The 16,233-nt window shown below is 45.9% G+C and overlaps 1 protein-coding gene across 8 annotated transcripts in view; it reads right to left on the minus strand.

Moving 5' to 3' along the window:
• Positions 1-16,233, minus strand: part of LOC117658814 (uncharacterized) — a 131,485-nt gene that overhangs the window by 1,573 nt on the left and 113,679 nt on the right. For all 8 annotated transcript variants that reach the window (XM_087873560.1, XM_087873558.1, XM_087873555.1 and 5 more), the window contains 6 exons: positions 15,612-15,674; positions 13,456-13,572; positions 10,339-10,416; positions 9,119-9,172; positions 6,914-6,962; positions 2,151-2,297 (listed from right to left, as the gene is read on the minus strand). In XM_087873560.1, coding sequence (XP_087729686.1) covers positions 2,151-2,297; positions 6,914-6,962; positions 9,119-9,172; positions 10,339-10,416; positions 13,456-13,572; positions 15,612-15,674 — 508 coding nt within the window. The remainder of the gene's footprint in view (positions 1-2,150; positions 2,298-6,913; positions 6,963-9,118; positions 9,173-10,338; positions 10,417-13,455; positions 13,573-15,611; positions 15,675-16,233) is intronic.

Here is a 16,233-nt window from a genome sequence, read left to right on the forward strand (position 1 = left end):
GAAGGAAGAGAAAAGGAAGGGAGGAGAAGAAGGAAGGAAGGGGATGGAGGAAGGAAGAGAGGGAGGGAAGGAGAAGGGAAAGAAAAAGGAAAGGGCAGAAGGGAAGGGAAAATTAAGGAAGGAAGGAAAGGAAGGAAGGAGGGAGAGAAGGAAGCAGGGAAGGAAGGGGAGATGGAGGAAGGAAGAGAGGAAGGGAAAATTAAGGAAGGAGGAAAGGAAGGAAGGGAGTAGAAGAAGGAAGAGAAGGAGGGAGGGAAGGAAGGAAGAGAAAAGGAAGGGAGGAGAAGAAGGAAGAAAGGGGATGGAGGAAGGAAGAGGGGGAGAGAAGGAGAAGGGAAAAGGGAAAAGGAAAATGCATTGTAAGTCGCCTTGAGTCTTCGGAGAAAGGCGGCATACAAGTTGAACAAATAAATAAATAAATAAATAAAAGGAAAAAGAAAAGGGAAGAAGGGAAAGGAAAATTAAGGAAGGAAAGGAAGGAAGGAAGGAGGAAAGAAAGAATGCCAGTGATTCACCTCCTCCCGGGAAGCCCATCCGTTCCCTGCGTGATCCTCCCAGCAGCTGCCCTCAAGGCCAGGGGAAACTTGCAGCTAATGTGGGTGTGCAAATAAATTAGCCACAATGCAAACACGGATCATTATGGGCTGCCACAACAGCCACGGACCACATCCCCCTCCTGCCTTGATCATCACCAGGGAGGGGGAGGCGGAAGGGTGGCTGGAATGTCGGGATGGCTTTCTTTCTTTCTTTCTTTCTTTCTTTCTTTCTTTCTTTCTTTCTTTCTTTCTTTCTTTCTTTCTTTCTTTCTTTCTTTCTCCCTCCCTCCCTCCCTCTCTTCCTTACTTCCCTTCCCTGTTTCAACTCTTTCTCTTCCTTCCTTCCTTCCTTCCTTCCCTCCTTCCTTCTCCCTCCCCTCTTCCCTCCCTTTCCCTTCCCTTCCCTGTTTCAACTCTTTCTCCTTCCTTCCTTCCTTCCTTCCTTCCTTCCTTCCTTCCTTCCTTCCCTCCTTCCCTCCTTCCTTCTCCCTCCCCTCTTCCCTCCCTTTCCCTTCCCTTCCCTATTTCAACTCTCTTCTTCCTTCCTTCCTTCCTTCCTTCCCTCCTTCCTTCTCCCTCCCCTCTTCCCTCCCTTTCCCTTCCCTTCCCTGTTTCAACTCTTTCTCCTTCCTTCCTTCCTTCCTTCCTTCCTTCCTTCCTTCCTTCCTTCCTTCCTTCCTTCCTTCCTTCCCTCCTTCCTTCTCCCTCCCCTCTTCCCTCCCTTTCCCTTCCCTTCCCTGTTTCAACTCTTTCTCCTTCCTTCCTTCCTTCCTTCCTTCCTTCCTTCCTTCCTTCCCTCCTTCCCTCCTTCCTTCTCCCTCCCCTCTTCCCTCCCTTTCCCTTCCCTTCCCTATTTCAACTCTCTTCTTCCTTCCTTCCTTCCTTCCTTCCTTCCTTCCTTCCTTCCTTCTCCCTCCACCTCTTCCCTCCCTTCCCTTCCGTTTCAACTCTCTCTTTCTCTCCTTCCTTCCTTCTCCCTTCTTTCTTCCTTCTCCCTCCACCTCTTCCCTCCCTTCCCTTCCGTTTCAATTCTTTCTCCTTCCTTCCTTCCTTCCTTCCCTCCTTCCTTCTCCCTCTCCTCTTTCCTCCCTTTCCCTTCCCTTCCCTATTTCAACTCTCTTCTTCCTTCCTTCCTTCCTTCCTTCCTTCCTTCCTTCCTTCCTTCCTTCCTTCCTTCCTTCTCCCTCCCCTCTTCCCTTCCCTTCCCTGTGTTAAGCAGCCATTGAAAGCTACGATGGCACTGAAAGAGTCACTTTACAACCAGTCCTCGCTCTACAACTTGCTGCTGCATCTCAGAGTGGCCCAATTCCCTTTGCACGCTTCCCAGCCAGCTTCTCACAACAAGCAGAGTCCACGGCAGGAAAACTGCAAGTCACGGTTAAGTGACGTCTCGCACAATGACTGTGGCGATTCCCTTAACCCCACCGCAGGTCGTGTGATTTCTCGCTTAGTGACCGGCCCCTTAGTGATGGAGTGGGTGATCCCAATGGCGGTCATTAAGCGAGGACTACCTGTAGATACATTTGTTAAATCAGTGAATGGATGAAGTGAGTTCGCCAGGGGACTTCGAAGGCTGAAGGTGGGGGGGGGGTCTCCCCAATGCCAGTCCAGTACCTTTCTGCTTCCCTTCTTTGGTTTTGCCCAGGGGGCCTTCTGCTGCCGGATCTTTGGCCGGTGGGGGCTCCTCTGCCATTTGCTGGGCATCTGCCAAGGAACCAACATCGGACTCTGCCGGACGTTTGGCTGTACAGATGCTTTTGCCTGCCGGAAAGGAAGAAGAAGAGGAAGAATCAGGAAACCGAGCTCTTCGTTGCTGCAGGAATTTCTCGTTAATTTGAGATCCTCCTCTGGGCACGTGAGGATGAGGGACAGCGAGAACCAAGGCATAGAACAACAGAGCCGGAAGGGACCTTTGAGGTCTTCTAGTCCAACCCGCTGCTCGAGCAGGAGATTCTATTTCATTCCGGACAAGCGGCTGTCCAGTCTTTTCCTTAAAAATCTCCAGTGTTGGAGCACCCACAACTCCTGGTGGCAATTTATTTTATTTTATTTTATATCAAATTTATATACCGCCCTTCTCCCTGAGGACTCAGGGCGGTGTACAGCCAAAGTAAAAACATAAACTACAAACATTAAAATACAATTAAAAAGACACACACACACACACACACACACACACACACACACATATTTGGCCCCATAATTAAAAGCAATGACAAAACAATTAAAAACATTTTTAAAAAAGTGTTCCATCCATCTATGTGTCTGTCTGTCTAACTCTCTATTAAAACTTCTCTCTCTCTCTATCTATCTATTTCAAGATACATCTATCTATCTATCCATCCATCTATTTCAATCTCTCTCTCTCTCTCTCTCTCTCTCTCTCTCTCTCTCCTATCTATCTATCTATCTATCTATCTATCTATCTATCTATCTATCTCTAACTATCTATTTCAATATCATCTATTTATCTCTATCTATCATCTATCTATCTATCTATCTATCTATCTATCTATCTATCTATCTATCCATCCATCCATCCATCCATCCATCCATCCATCCATCCATCCATCACCTATCCCTCATCATCTATCTACCCATCTATCTATGTATCTATGTATCTATCATCTATCTATCTATCTATCTATCTATCTATCTATCTATCTATCTATCTATCTATCTACAGAATCTGTCATCTATCATATATATTTTATCTGTCTCACTGAATCATAGAGATCTAGGGCTGGAAGGGACCTTGGAGGTCTTCTAGTCCAACCCCCTGCTTAGGCAGGAAACCCTACACCACTTCAGACAAATGGTTATCCAACCTCTTCTTAAAAACTTCCAGTGTTGGAGCACCCACAACTTCTGGAGGCAAGGAGTTCCACTGGTTAATTGTTCTCACTGTCAGGAAACTTCTCCTTAGTTCTAAGTTGCTTCTCTCCTTGGTTAGTTTCCACCCATTGCTTCTTGTCCTGCTTTCAGGGGCTTTGGAGAACAGCTTGACCCCCTCCTCTTCTTTGGGGCAGCCCCTCAAATACTGGAAGATGCTATCACCTCACCCCTGGTCCATCTTTCCATTAAACTAGGCATACCCAATTCCTGCAACCGTTCCTCGTGTGTTAATCAGTTGACCAAAAAGTAGTTAGTTAGTAAGCCATGCACTTCTCATGGCTTGCTAGAAGCTGGGATGAATAAAGTCTCCTGCCTTAGACAGCGGGTTGGACTAGAAGACCTCTAAGGTCCCTTCCAGTCCAAGGAATCTATGATTCTATGGAGCTGGCAGAATGCAGTATAGCATCGCCTCCCTCAAAAGTCTCGGGTGACAAATCCCATAACGTCCACTGCAGCTTGGCCCCCGACAAGAGCTTCTCTGATTTTGTACCTGCGCCGAATCACTAAACCACAACCAGGTTTAATCGGGAGAGAACATTAACACTTTGATCTGCCTGCAATTACAACTCGGTAGATAAGATAACGGGGGATTGCTTTAACCATCTGGGCCAAGCTTGGTAGCTCAAATGCCATCTTGTTGGCATGCCAGCTTGGATTGGTACTTCTCTTTTCCTGTTGGAGGGTTCCTCTTTTGCGACTCACCGTCACAAACTGTGAAAGCAGACCAAAAAAAGGGTTTTTTTGTGATGTGTTTGCAGTATACAGGATAATTAAAAAGGCTCGGTGGCAAAGGAAGCATTCATATTTAATTTAATTTAATTTAATTTAATTTAATTTAATTTAATTTAATTTAATTTAATTTAATTTAATTTAATTTAATTTAATTTAATTTAATTTAATTTAATTATTTAATTTAATTTAATTTAATTTAATTTAATTTAATTTAATTGTTTATTTATTTATTTATTTGCTTTAATTTATATGCCGCCCTTCTCCGGAGACTCAGGGTGGCTTACAATGCATTAAGCAATAGCCTTCATACTTTTTGTATATTTATACAAAGTCAGCTTATTGCCCCCACAGTCTGGGTCCTCATTTTACCTACCTTTGAAAGGATGGCAGGCTGAGTCAACCTTGAGCCTGGTGGGATTTGAACTTGCAGTAATTGCAAGCAGCAGATGTTAATAACAGTGCATTAGTCCACTGTGCTACCAAGGCTCTTGGTAAATTTTAATTTAATTTAATTTAATTTAATTTAATTTAATTTAATTTAATTTAATTTAATTTAATTTAATTTAATTTAATTTAATTTAATTTAATTATTTTATTTAATTATTTTATTTTATTTTATTTTATTTTATTTTATGTTATTTTTTAAAAATTTTATTTAACTATTATTTGTAAAATTTATTAGTCCCTCATCTTACCTAACATCTGGGCATAATTAGATTTGCACAGTAGATCCCATGGCAAGGGGATCTGAGTTTCAGGGGATCGCTCGGGACATGGTGATTACTTTGATGCAATCGTCTTATTAATGTGCCAACGAAGGAAATCTGATGTGATCTCTGCCTCCATGTATACTAGAGCAGTGTTTCTCGAGCTTGGCAACTTGAAGAGGAATGGACTCCAACTCCCAGAATTCCCCAATCAACCCAGCAATTTGAAAATGGGTGGATTTCAACTCCCAGAATTCCCCAGCTGTCTCAAGAACTTGAAGAGGAATGAACTTCAACTCCCAGAATTCCCCAGCTGTCTCAGGAACCTGAAGATGGGTAGACTTCAATTCCCAGAATTCCACAGCTGTCTCAAGAATTTAAAGAGGAATGGACATCAACTCCCAGAATTCCCCAATTGTCTCAAGAACCTGAAGATGGGTAGACTTCAACTCCCAGAATTCCCCAGCTGTCTCGAGAACTTAAAGAGGAATGGACTTCAACTCCCAGAATTCCCCAGCTGTCTCAAGAACTTAAAGAGGAATGGACTTCAACTCCCAGAATTCCCCAATTGTCTCAAGAACCTGAAGATGGGTAGACTTCAACTCCCAGAATTCCCCAGCTGTCTCGAGAACTTAAAGAGGAATGGACTTCAACTCCCAGAATTCCCCAGCTGTCTCAAGAACTTAAAGAGGAATGGACTTCAACTCCCAGAATTCCCCAATTGTCTCAAGAACCTGAAGATGGGTAGACTTCAATTCCCAGAATTCCCCAGCTGTCTCGAGAACTTAAAGAGGAATGGACTTCAACTCCCAGAATTCCCCAGCTGTCTCAAGAACTTAAAGAGGAATGGACTTCAACTCCCAGAATTCCCCAATTGTCTCAAGAACCTGAAGATGGGTAGACTTCAATTCCCAGAATTCCCCAGCTGTCTCGAGAACTTAAAGAGGAATGGACTTCAACTCCCAGAATTCCCCAGCTGTCTCAAGAACTTAAAGAGGAATGGACTTCAACTCCCAGAATTCCCCAATTGTCTCAAGAACCTGAAGATGGGTAGACTTCAACTCCCAGAATTCCCCAGCTGTCTCGAGAACTTAAAGAGGAATGGACTTCAACTCCCAGAATTCCCCAGCTGTCTCAAGAACTTAAAGAGGAATGGACTTCAACTCCCAGAATTCCCCAATTGTCTCAAGAACCTGAAGATGGGTAGACTTCAACTCCCAGAATTCCCCAGCTGTCTCGAGAACTTAAAGAGGAATGGACTTCAACTCCCAGAATTCCCCAGCTGTCTCAAGAATTTAAAGAGGAATGGACATCAACTCCCAGAATTCCCCAATTGTCTCAAGAACCTGAAGATGGGTAGACTTCAACTCCCAGAATTCCCCAGCTGTCTCGAGAACTTGAAGAGGAATGGACTTCAACTCCCAGAATTCCCCAGCTGTCTCAAGAACTTAAAGAGGAATGGACTTCAACTCCCAGAATTCCCCAATTGTCTCAAGAACCTGAAGATGGGTAGACTTCAACTCCCAGAATTCCCCAGCTGTCTCGAGAACTTAAAGAGGAAAGGACTTCAACTCCCAGAATTCCCCAGCCAGCCCAGCAATTTGAAAAATGGGTGGATTTCAACTTGAAAATGGGTGGATTTCAGACTTCCCCCCCGCTACCTCAAGAACCTGAAGAAAGGTTGGACTTCAACCCCCACAGCTGGCTGGGGAATTCTGGGAGTTGAAGTCCAGCCATCTTCAAGCTGCCAAGGCGGAGAAGCCGTGCACGAGACGGAAGAATCAAAAGCCCAGATGTGAAAATAAATCACAGACTTTGTCGCTTTTGCATTCTGCTGGCCACGAGGATTGTTTTAAATTAAGATTCTGCAGGAAAACCATCCCCACCCACCGCTAAGGTCAGGGGCCGCCCGCCCGGCTTCTGCTACGATAATCTATGATCAAGCTGGGTAAAAAAAAAAACACTCATATGTAACAGGATGAACTTTCCTTTGCCAGTCGGAGATGTGCTGGCATTCAAATTGATTCAATTTAGAGCCCTTACCGTCCTTCCTGCTCATCTCGCTCCTCACAATGACCTTCACGTCTTCGGCCTGGGCAGAGAAGCACAAAAGCTGAATTTAAGATTCCGCAACAGGCATGGTTCCGGTCAGTTTCCCTCCCTTCTCAAGTTTCTTCAGCCCCATAAGTGGGCAAAGCCAAGGGGAGGTTCGTTCTGGTCTCAGGGAGACAGAGGGAAATTCAACCATGCCCCTCAGGTCAGGAAATGGGGTCCACCTCATCCCCCCCCCCCACAAAGGGACGACTGGAAACAGGTTTGGGCTGCCAGCAAAAGCCACTGAATGATTTTCTGCTGCTTTTGTGCACTCTCTCAAGTATTCACACTTGGGTTTCTACAGTGCCAGGGGAAGAAAATCTTGCTTGGAGGAAATTTTTATCCTGGGAGGATGGAAGGGAAAGAGTGTGAAGAGGAAAAGAAGGAAGGAAGAAGGAAGGGAGAGGAGAAAAAGAAAGGAAGGAAGGAAGGAAAAAGAATGAGAGAAAGAAGGAAGGGGAAATAGAGATTTAAAGAAGGAGGGGAAGAAGGGGAAGTGGGTTATGAGAGAAAGGAGGAAGGAAGGAAGAATAGAAGAAATGGGAAAGTGAGAGGAAAGGAAGGAAGGAAGGAGGGAAGAAAAAGAGTGATGAGAAAAAAGGGAGGAAAGATGGAAGGAAAGAAGGGGAAAAAGAGAAGAAAAGGAGGGAGGGGAAAGACTGACAAGAGAAAGATGGAAAAAGAAGGGAAGGAAGGGGAAAGAGAGAGGGGGGAAAAGGATGGAAGGAAGGGGAAAAAGAGAGGATGGCAGGCAGGAAGGAAGGAAGGAAAGAAGGAAGGAAGGGAGAAAAAGAGAGAGGATGGCAGGGAGGAAGGGAGGGAGGGAGGGAGGAAGGAAAGAAGGATGGAAGGAAGGGGGAAAGAGAGAGAGGATGGCAGGCAGGAAGGAAGGAAAGAAGAAAGGAAGGGGGAAAGAGAGAGAGGATGGCAGGGAGAAAGGGAGGGAGGAAGGAAGGAAGGAAAGAAGGATGAAAGGAAGGGGGAAAGAGAGAGAGCATGGCAGGCAGGAAGGAAGGAAAGAAGGAAGGGAAAGAGAGAGAGGATGGCAGGGAGGAAGGAAGGAAGGAAAGAAGGATGGAAGGAAGGGAAAAAGAGAGAGAATGGCAGAGTGGGAGAGAGGGAGGGAGGAAGGAAGGAAGGAAGGAAGGAAAGGAGGAAGGAAGGGAGAAAGAGAGAGAGGATGGCAGGGAGGGAGGAAGGAAGGAAGGAAAGAAGGATGGAAGGAAGGAAGAGGAAAAAGAGAGAGGATGACTGGGAGGGAGGGAGGGAGGAAAGAAGGATGGAAGGAAGGGGAAAAAGAGAGAGGATAACAGGGAGGGAGGGAGGGAGGAAGGAAGGAAGGAATTCTCTACCCTTCCAAATCAAGTCGACATCCTCTCCTCCCCTCCTCCCCATTTCTTCCCTGCATTTGCTAATTCAGCTTTTCACATTCCAGGCGAGCTTGGCAGCCTCTGAGCCTTGCATTGCCAGCCCTCCCAACAAAAGGACATTTTCAACTGCAGCCTTGGTCGGCCTTTGACCAAGATCCGCCATTTTCCTATCTGCTCCCTTAAGGAAGCTGTCATTTCCCCAGAGAGGTGGCTCCCGTCCGTCTCCATCTGCCTAGTAGTTAAATGCTGACAGACGGACCACCTCTGCAGATTTACCTCTCAACCACCGGGCTGAGATCCTTGAGTTTCTCCCTGAACCGCTGCAGGTAAATCCTCGACTTACAACCATTCGTTGAGCGTCCAAGTAAAATCACAACAGCACTAAAAAAATAAAAATAAATCCCCAACCTGTGACTGTTTTTCACACTTACGACCGTTGCAAGCACCCCAACCGTCACATAATCCAAATTGAGACGCAACGGATTCATATTTAAATGATGGTCGCAGCGTCCCGGGGGGGGGTGTATCACATGATCCACTTTTTGCGGCCTTCCAACGAGCAACGTCAAACAGGGGCAGCCGGATTCACTTAACGACCGCATGGTTCATTTCACAACCGCATTCGATTCACTGAACAACTGGGTCCGAAAAGTTGACAGATTTGGCAGGCGGCTCATTTAACAACCGCTTTGCTCAGCGGTGGGAATTTTGGTTCAAATTGAGGTCGTAAATCGAGGACTACCGGTACTCCAAAAGAAGGCAACTTGGGTGTACCGTCACTTACGGAAATTCCTGGTTCTCCTTTTTCTCCCTTCTGGCCAGCAAGGCCTTCTTCTCCCTGTTAAAAAGATGCCAGTAGTAGCCAAAGATGTCCCATCATCAGACTGGTCCTTCACGGGGCTGAAGAACCACTCAAAGAGTCCAACTTTAAGAGTCCAACTGTGGACTACCATTCCCAGAATTCCCCAGCTGTCTCAAGAACTTGAAAATAGGTGGACTTCACATCCCAGAATTCCTCAGCTATCTCAAGAACTTGAAGAGGAATGGACTTCAACTCCCAGAATTCCCCAGCTGTCTCGAGAACCTGAAGATGGGTGGACTTCACATCCCAGAATTCCTCAGCTACCTCAAGAACTGGAAGATAGCTGGACTTCAACTCCCAGAATTCCCCAGTTGTCTCAAGAACTTGAAAATAGGTGGACTACACATCCCAGAATTCCTCAGCTACCTCAAGAACTGGAAGATAGCTGGACTTCAACTCCCAGAATTCCCCAGCTGTCTCAAGAACTTGAAAATAGGTGGACTACACATCCCAGAATTCCTCAGCTACCTCAAGAACTTGAAGAGGAATGGACTTCAACTCCCAGAATTCCCCAGCTGTCTCGAGAACCTGAAGATGGGTGGACTTCACATCCCAGAATTCCTCAGCTACCTCAAGAACTGGAAGATAGCTGGACTTCAACTCCCAGAATTCCCCAGCTGTCTCAAGAACTTGAAAACAGGTGGACTTCACATCCCAGAATTCCTCAGCTACCTCAAGAACTTGAAGACGAATGGACTTCAACTCCCATATTTCCACAGCTATCTCAAGAACCGGAAGATAGCTGGACTTCAACTCCCAGAATTCCCCAGCTGTCTCAAGAACCAGAAGATGGATGGACTTCACATCTCAGAATTCCTCAGCTATCTCAAGAACTGGAAGATAGGTGGACTTCAACTTCAGCTATGCTGCCTGGGGAATTCTGGGAGTTGAAGTCCACAAGTCTTCAAGTGGCCAAGTTGGAAGGCCCTTTCTTGAGAAGCTTGGAAGGAAGATCCACCTGGCCCACCAGGACGGGAAGGTAGGACATGTTACGGTTGCGTGGATTAGGGATGTACGACTGGTGGGACCACAGAAAAGGACTTCTCGGTGGTGGCCCCTTCTCTATGGAACATCATTCCCCTGAAATAAAGACTTCAGGATTTCAGATTTTCAGATTTTCTCTCTGATGATCAAATACTCACCGTTCCTCCTTTCTTGCCGGGGGTCCCCGGGGGTCCCCGGAGGCAGAGCGAGGGCCTTCCTCTTCTTCCTCTTTCGCCCTGAAAGCAGAAAAGAAGACTTTGTTGAAACACAGTTCGTCGCTTGCTTCATGGTCTCCTTGTTATTTATTTATTTTGCACTAGAACTCACCGTCTCCTGATGAATGGCCCAAAGTCACCCAGCTGGCTTTCGTGTCTAAGGCGGGACTAGAACTCACCGTCTCCTGGTGATTGGCCCAAAGTCACCCAGCTGGCTTTCGTGCCTAAGGCGGGACTAGAACTCCCCGTCTCCTGGTGATTGGCCCAAAGTCACCCAGCTGGCTTTCGTGCCTAAGGCGGGACTAGAACTCACCATCTCCTGGTGATTGGCCCAAAGTCACCCAGCTGCCTTTCGTGCCTAAGGCGGGACTAGAACTCACCGTCTCCTGGTGATTGGCCCAAAGTCACCCAGCTGGCTTTCGTGCCTAAGGCGGGACTAGAACTCACCGTCTCCTGATAATTGGCCCAAAGTCACCCAGCTGGCTTACGTGCCTAAGGCAGGACTAGAACTCACCGTCTCCTGGTGATTGGCCCAAAGTCACCCAGCTGGCTTTCGTGCCTAAGGCGGGACTAGAACTCCCCGTCTCCTGGTGATTGGCCCAAAGTCACCCAGCTGGCTTTCGTGCCTAAGGCGGGACTAGAACTCACCGTCTCCTGATGAATGGCCCAAAGTCACCCAGCTGGCTTTCGTGTCTAAGGCGGGACTAGAACTCACCGTCTCCTGGTGATTGGCCCAAAGTCACCCAGCTGGCTTTCGTGCCTAAGGCGGGACTAGAACTCCCCGTCTCCTGGTGATTGGCCCAAAGTCACCCAGCTGGCTTTCGTGCCTAAGGCGGGACTAGAACTCACCATCTCCTGGTGATTGGCCCAAAGTCACCCAGCTGGCTTTCGTGCCTAAGGCGGGACTAGAACTCCCCGTCTCCTGGTGATTGGCCCAAAGTCACCCAGCTGGCTTTCGTGCCTAAGGCGGGACTAGAACTCACCATCTCCTGATAATTGGCCCAAAGTCACCCAGCTGGCTTACGTGCCTAAGGCAGGACTAGAACTCACCGTCTCCTGGTGATTGGCCCAAAGTCACCCAGCTGGCTTTCGTGCCTAAGGCGGGACTAGAACTCCCCGTCTCCTGGTGATTGGCCCAAAGTCACCCAGCTGGCTTTCGTGCCTAAGGCGGGACTAGAACTCACCGTCTCCTGGTGATTGGCCCAAAGTCACCCAGCTGGCTTTCGTGCCTAAGGCGGGACTAGAACTCACCATCTCCTGGTGATTAGCCAAAGTCACCCAGCTTGTTTTCATGCCCAAGGCGGGACTAGAACTCACCGTTTCCTGGTGATTAGCCAAAGTCACCCAGCTGGCTTTATTGCCTAAGGTGGGACTAGAACTCACCCTCTCCTGGTGATTAGCCCAAAGTCACCTAGCTGGCTTTCGTGCCTAAGGCGGGACTAGAACTCACCGTCTCCTGGTGATTGGCCCAAAGTCACCCAGCTGGCTTTCGTGCCTAAGGCGGGACTAGAACTCACCGTCTCCTGGTGATTGGCCCAAAGTCACCCAGCTGGCTTTCGTGCCTAAGGCGGGACTAGAACTCACCATCTCCTGGTGATTAGCCAAAGTCACCCAGCTTGTTTTCATGCCCAAGGCGGGACTAGAACTCACCATCTCTTGGTGATTAGCCAAAGTCACCCAGCTGGCTTTCTTGCCTAAGGTGGGACTAGAACTCACCCTCTCCTGGTGATTAGCCCAAAGTCACCTAGCTGGCTTTCGTGCCTAAGGCGGGACTAGAACTCACCGTCTCCTGGTGATTAACCCAAAGTCACCCAGTGATTTTAATGGCTAAGGTGGGACTAGACCTTACAGTCTCCTGGTGATTGGCCTAAAGTCATCCAGACAGTTTTCATACCGAAGGCGGGACTAGAACTCATCGTCTGGCTCATGCCACCCAGCTGGCTTTCGTGCCTAAGGCGGGACTAGAACTCACCATCTCCTGGTGATTGGCCCAAAGTCACCCAGCTGGCTTTCGTGCCTAAGGCGGGACTAGAACTCACCGTCTCCTGGTGATCGGCCCAATGCCACCCAGCTGGCTTTCATGCCGGCTGGCTGGGGAATTCTGGGAGTTGAAGTCCACCCTTCTTAAAGTTACAGAGGTTGGGAAACACTGATTTAATGGGGATTAAATCTACCCAGAAAGAAGTGTAAAAGTTTAGCCTAAGCAGGAAAAAAAACTGCTTTTTTCCCCGTCTCTCTCTCTCTCTCTTTCTCATGTTAAAGTGCAGGAAATGAATAATGGATTGAAATGAAAGGCTAAATTTAAATTCCAGTTGACTGTCAGAAAAGGAAAAAAAATTCCCAAGTGTAAATGCACTTTAATAAATGGAACGAACATCGCAGAGAGGCGACGTTCCCCCCCCAATTATTGGGGGCGGACGTTTAGAGATGCTATTGTTGGATTCGTTCAGTTTAAAGGGGTCGCATTTAATAGTTATTTGTTAAGTTATTTTTTTTTTAATTCGTGATGCCGGCTGAGAAATTTAGCAGGCCCCCGACATAAAGTGGTGTGAATAAAAAGACGAATGCATACAGAGAGCGGTGAATCTGCCCCTCTAACAGGTAGTCCTCCTCTTACGACGGTTCCTTTAGTGACCGTTTGAAGTTACAGCGGCACTTAAAAACACTGACTTAGACTTACGACCGTTTTTCACACCTGCGACCGTTGTAGCCTCCGTGGTCAAAATTGAGAAGCTCGGCAGCTGACTCATATTTATGACGATCGCAGTGTCCCCGGGGTCACACAATCCCCTTTTTGCGACCTTCTGACAAGCCATGTCAATGGGGAAGCTGGATTCACTTAACAACGGTGTTCCTAACTTAAGAACGGCAGGGATTCAATTGCAACTCATGTGGCAAAAAAAGTAGTCGTAAAATGGGACATTAACCAATGTCTCCCTTAGCAGCAGAAATCTGGGGCTCAATTATGGTCGTAACTTGAGGACTACCTGTACTGATGGGGGCTACCAAGAATTGCATTGCAGAAAATCAAGACCTTCAAACTTCCAACTTCCTTCTTACCTGCGATCCTGGATCACCTGGTGGTCCTTGGTTCCCCGGTGGCCCAGGAACGCCAACCTTGCCAGGTAGGCCACCTTGCCCTTTAAAACCAGCCAAACCCGGAACACCTTTAGCACCCTGCAAATTCCCACACAGGGATAACAATGGCGTTGGAATGAACATTGTTTAAAATATCAGATTTTTTTTATCAAGACGAAGATTTTTTTCTCCATTGTTCCCGGGAATGAGACTGGATCAAAATTCCAGAAGCTTATTGATTGTTTAGTTTAAGAAAAGGGATATTATGTTTAGATATGAATATATGTAAAAGATTTGAGTTAGGAGATTTAACGATGGGGGGGAAGGAAATGGGCAGACTATGAGTTGAATAAATGTTAAATTAGGATTTTTATAGTGGAAGGTTGCTTTGAAATGCTATATTAATATATATAAAAGATTTGAATTAAGAATATATGTATGGGGGAGGAGAAAAAGGGCAGATTATGAGTAGAAATTGCTAAACGGGGGGATATAATAATATTATTATGTTAAACTAGGAGTTATTATATAATGTTATAGTTGAATGTTATTTTGAAATGTATAGTATAAGGGGGATATAATAATACTATTAGAAAAAAAGGGTCAGCGTATGTGGGGTGGAGTAAGGGGATAGTGAAGTATTATATAATCTGTTATGAATTTGGATTTTATTTTGGAGAAGCCACAGGGGGAGGGGAGGGGGAGGGGGGGTTAGGGAGGAGGGGGGGAAAAAGGGGGGAAAAATTTGTATTTGAAAAACTTTTTCAATAAAAAAAAAAATTCCATAAATACAGATTTTGGTGGGACATTAGGTTTTTTTTTTTCTGAATGGGCGAAGGTTGCTGTCAGCGCAACAATTTCTGCATAGATTAGTAGGGTTTGCCTATCAGGATTCTTTTGTGCTAAAGCTGGACGGCTGTTTGAAGAAAATTAAGATCTTTCGTTTCCTCTGAGCTTGGTTGTTTTCTTGTAGACGTCTTATTACCAAACTAGATAACAGCATCAGTGCTCGAAGGCAGTGCTAGAAGCAAACCCCATTGACTTCTAGCACTGAAAATGTTTGGCATTTGGCTAGTTTGGTAATGAAGTGTTTGCAAGAAAAGACTCAAGGTCAAAGAGCATTAAGGACCCCACAGTCCTCCTCCTCTTCCTCCTCCTCCTCCTCTTCCCTGCAAACCCCACTCCCTTCTAGCAACGATCAAACCAATATAAATCTGTTAAAACCACTTCTTCCCCTTACTGAACCCATCCAAGTCCAACCTATCTACCCCAATACCGTTTCACCAGCTGTCCATCTGCTGGCACCTTAATACCAGCATTCTGGTACATTCTGGATTATTTCAGAACCCAGCATCATTTTATTTGAAGCAACTTAGAACTAAGGAGAAATTTCCTGACCGTTAGAACAATTAACCAGTGGAACAACTTGCCACCAGAAGTTGCGAATGCTCCAACACTGGAAGTTTTTAAGAAGAGGTTGGATAACCATTTGTCTGAAGTGGTTTAGGGTTTCCTGCCTAAGCAGGGGGTTGGACTAGAAGACCTCCAAGGTCCCTTCCAACTCTGTTATTCTATTCTATTCTATTCTGTTCTATTCTGTTCTGTTCTGTTCTGTTCTGTTCTGTTCTATTCTATTCTATTCTATTCTATTCTATTCTTCTATCCTATCCTCATCCTATTCTCTATTATTCTCTATCCTATTCCATCCTATCCTATCCCATTCCATTCCATCCCATTCTTCTATTCTATTCTATTCTATTCTATTCTATTCTATTCTATTCTATTCTATTCTATTCTATTCTATTCTATTCTATTCTATTCTATTCTATTCTATTCTATTCTATTCTTTAAAATAGACTGTCCAGCATCTAGAGGGAACAAAGAGCAGCCTCTGGATGGTAGAAATAAATAAAAGATAATGCTGGAAGAAACCTCCGCGAAGAGAATGTCATAATAACCAGACATCTGGAGCAACTTCGGGTTAAAGGTGCCAGAGAGGATCAAACCATGAACAAACCATTATCGGAGAAATATGACATCCGCAGAGCACGCATGGATCCGCATAACCTTGTTTGCAAGGGTTGATGGATGTCCTACCACGAACTGACCTTTGTTAAAATGGCGTCTGCAGAGCTCACCTTTTCTCCTTTCTGGCCAAAAATTCCTTCAGGACCATCAGTGCCGGACAAGCCGCGTTCGCCCTAAGCAGAGGGCAATAGTCAAGGTCAGCTCGATCGAATAAAATAAAAATAAAACTCCTGAAAGCAAGTTTAAATTGGATTTAAAGGGCTACACTTCCAAGCACAGTTTAGTCCTCGACTTAACAACCATTGCAAGTTACAACAGCACTGAAAAAAAGTGATTTATAACAGTTTTTCACACTTATGACCGTTGTATGTGGTCACGTGATCAGAATTTGGACGCTTAGAAAGTGGCTCATATTTATGATGGTCGCAGTCTCCCGGGGTCCCCTTTTTGCAACCTTCCGACCATGGGGAAGCCAGATTCATTTAACAACCGTGTCACTAACTGAACAACTTCCGTGATTCGTTTCCCAAACGAGGCAAAAATTTACTTAACAATGGTCTCGCTTAGGAAGGGAAATTTTGCACTCCACTGTGGTCGTAAGTTGAGGACTAAAACCTGTACATGGGACGGAACATCGCAAGATTAATTTTTCTCACCATGTGCAAGTATACATCCGAACTTGACTGTGTTGTTTTTCTGTGTCATAATAGATGTGGGTATGTACATAATTTT

This window comes from Pantherophis guttatus, chromosome 7 (genome assembly GCF_059756535.1).
Source record: "Pantherophis guttatus breed Tessera chromosome 7, ASM5975653v1, whole genome shotgun sequence".
NCBI lineage: Eukaryota > Metazoa > Chordata > Lepidosauria > Squamata > Colubridae > Pantherophis > Pantherophis guttatus.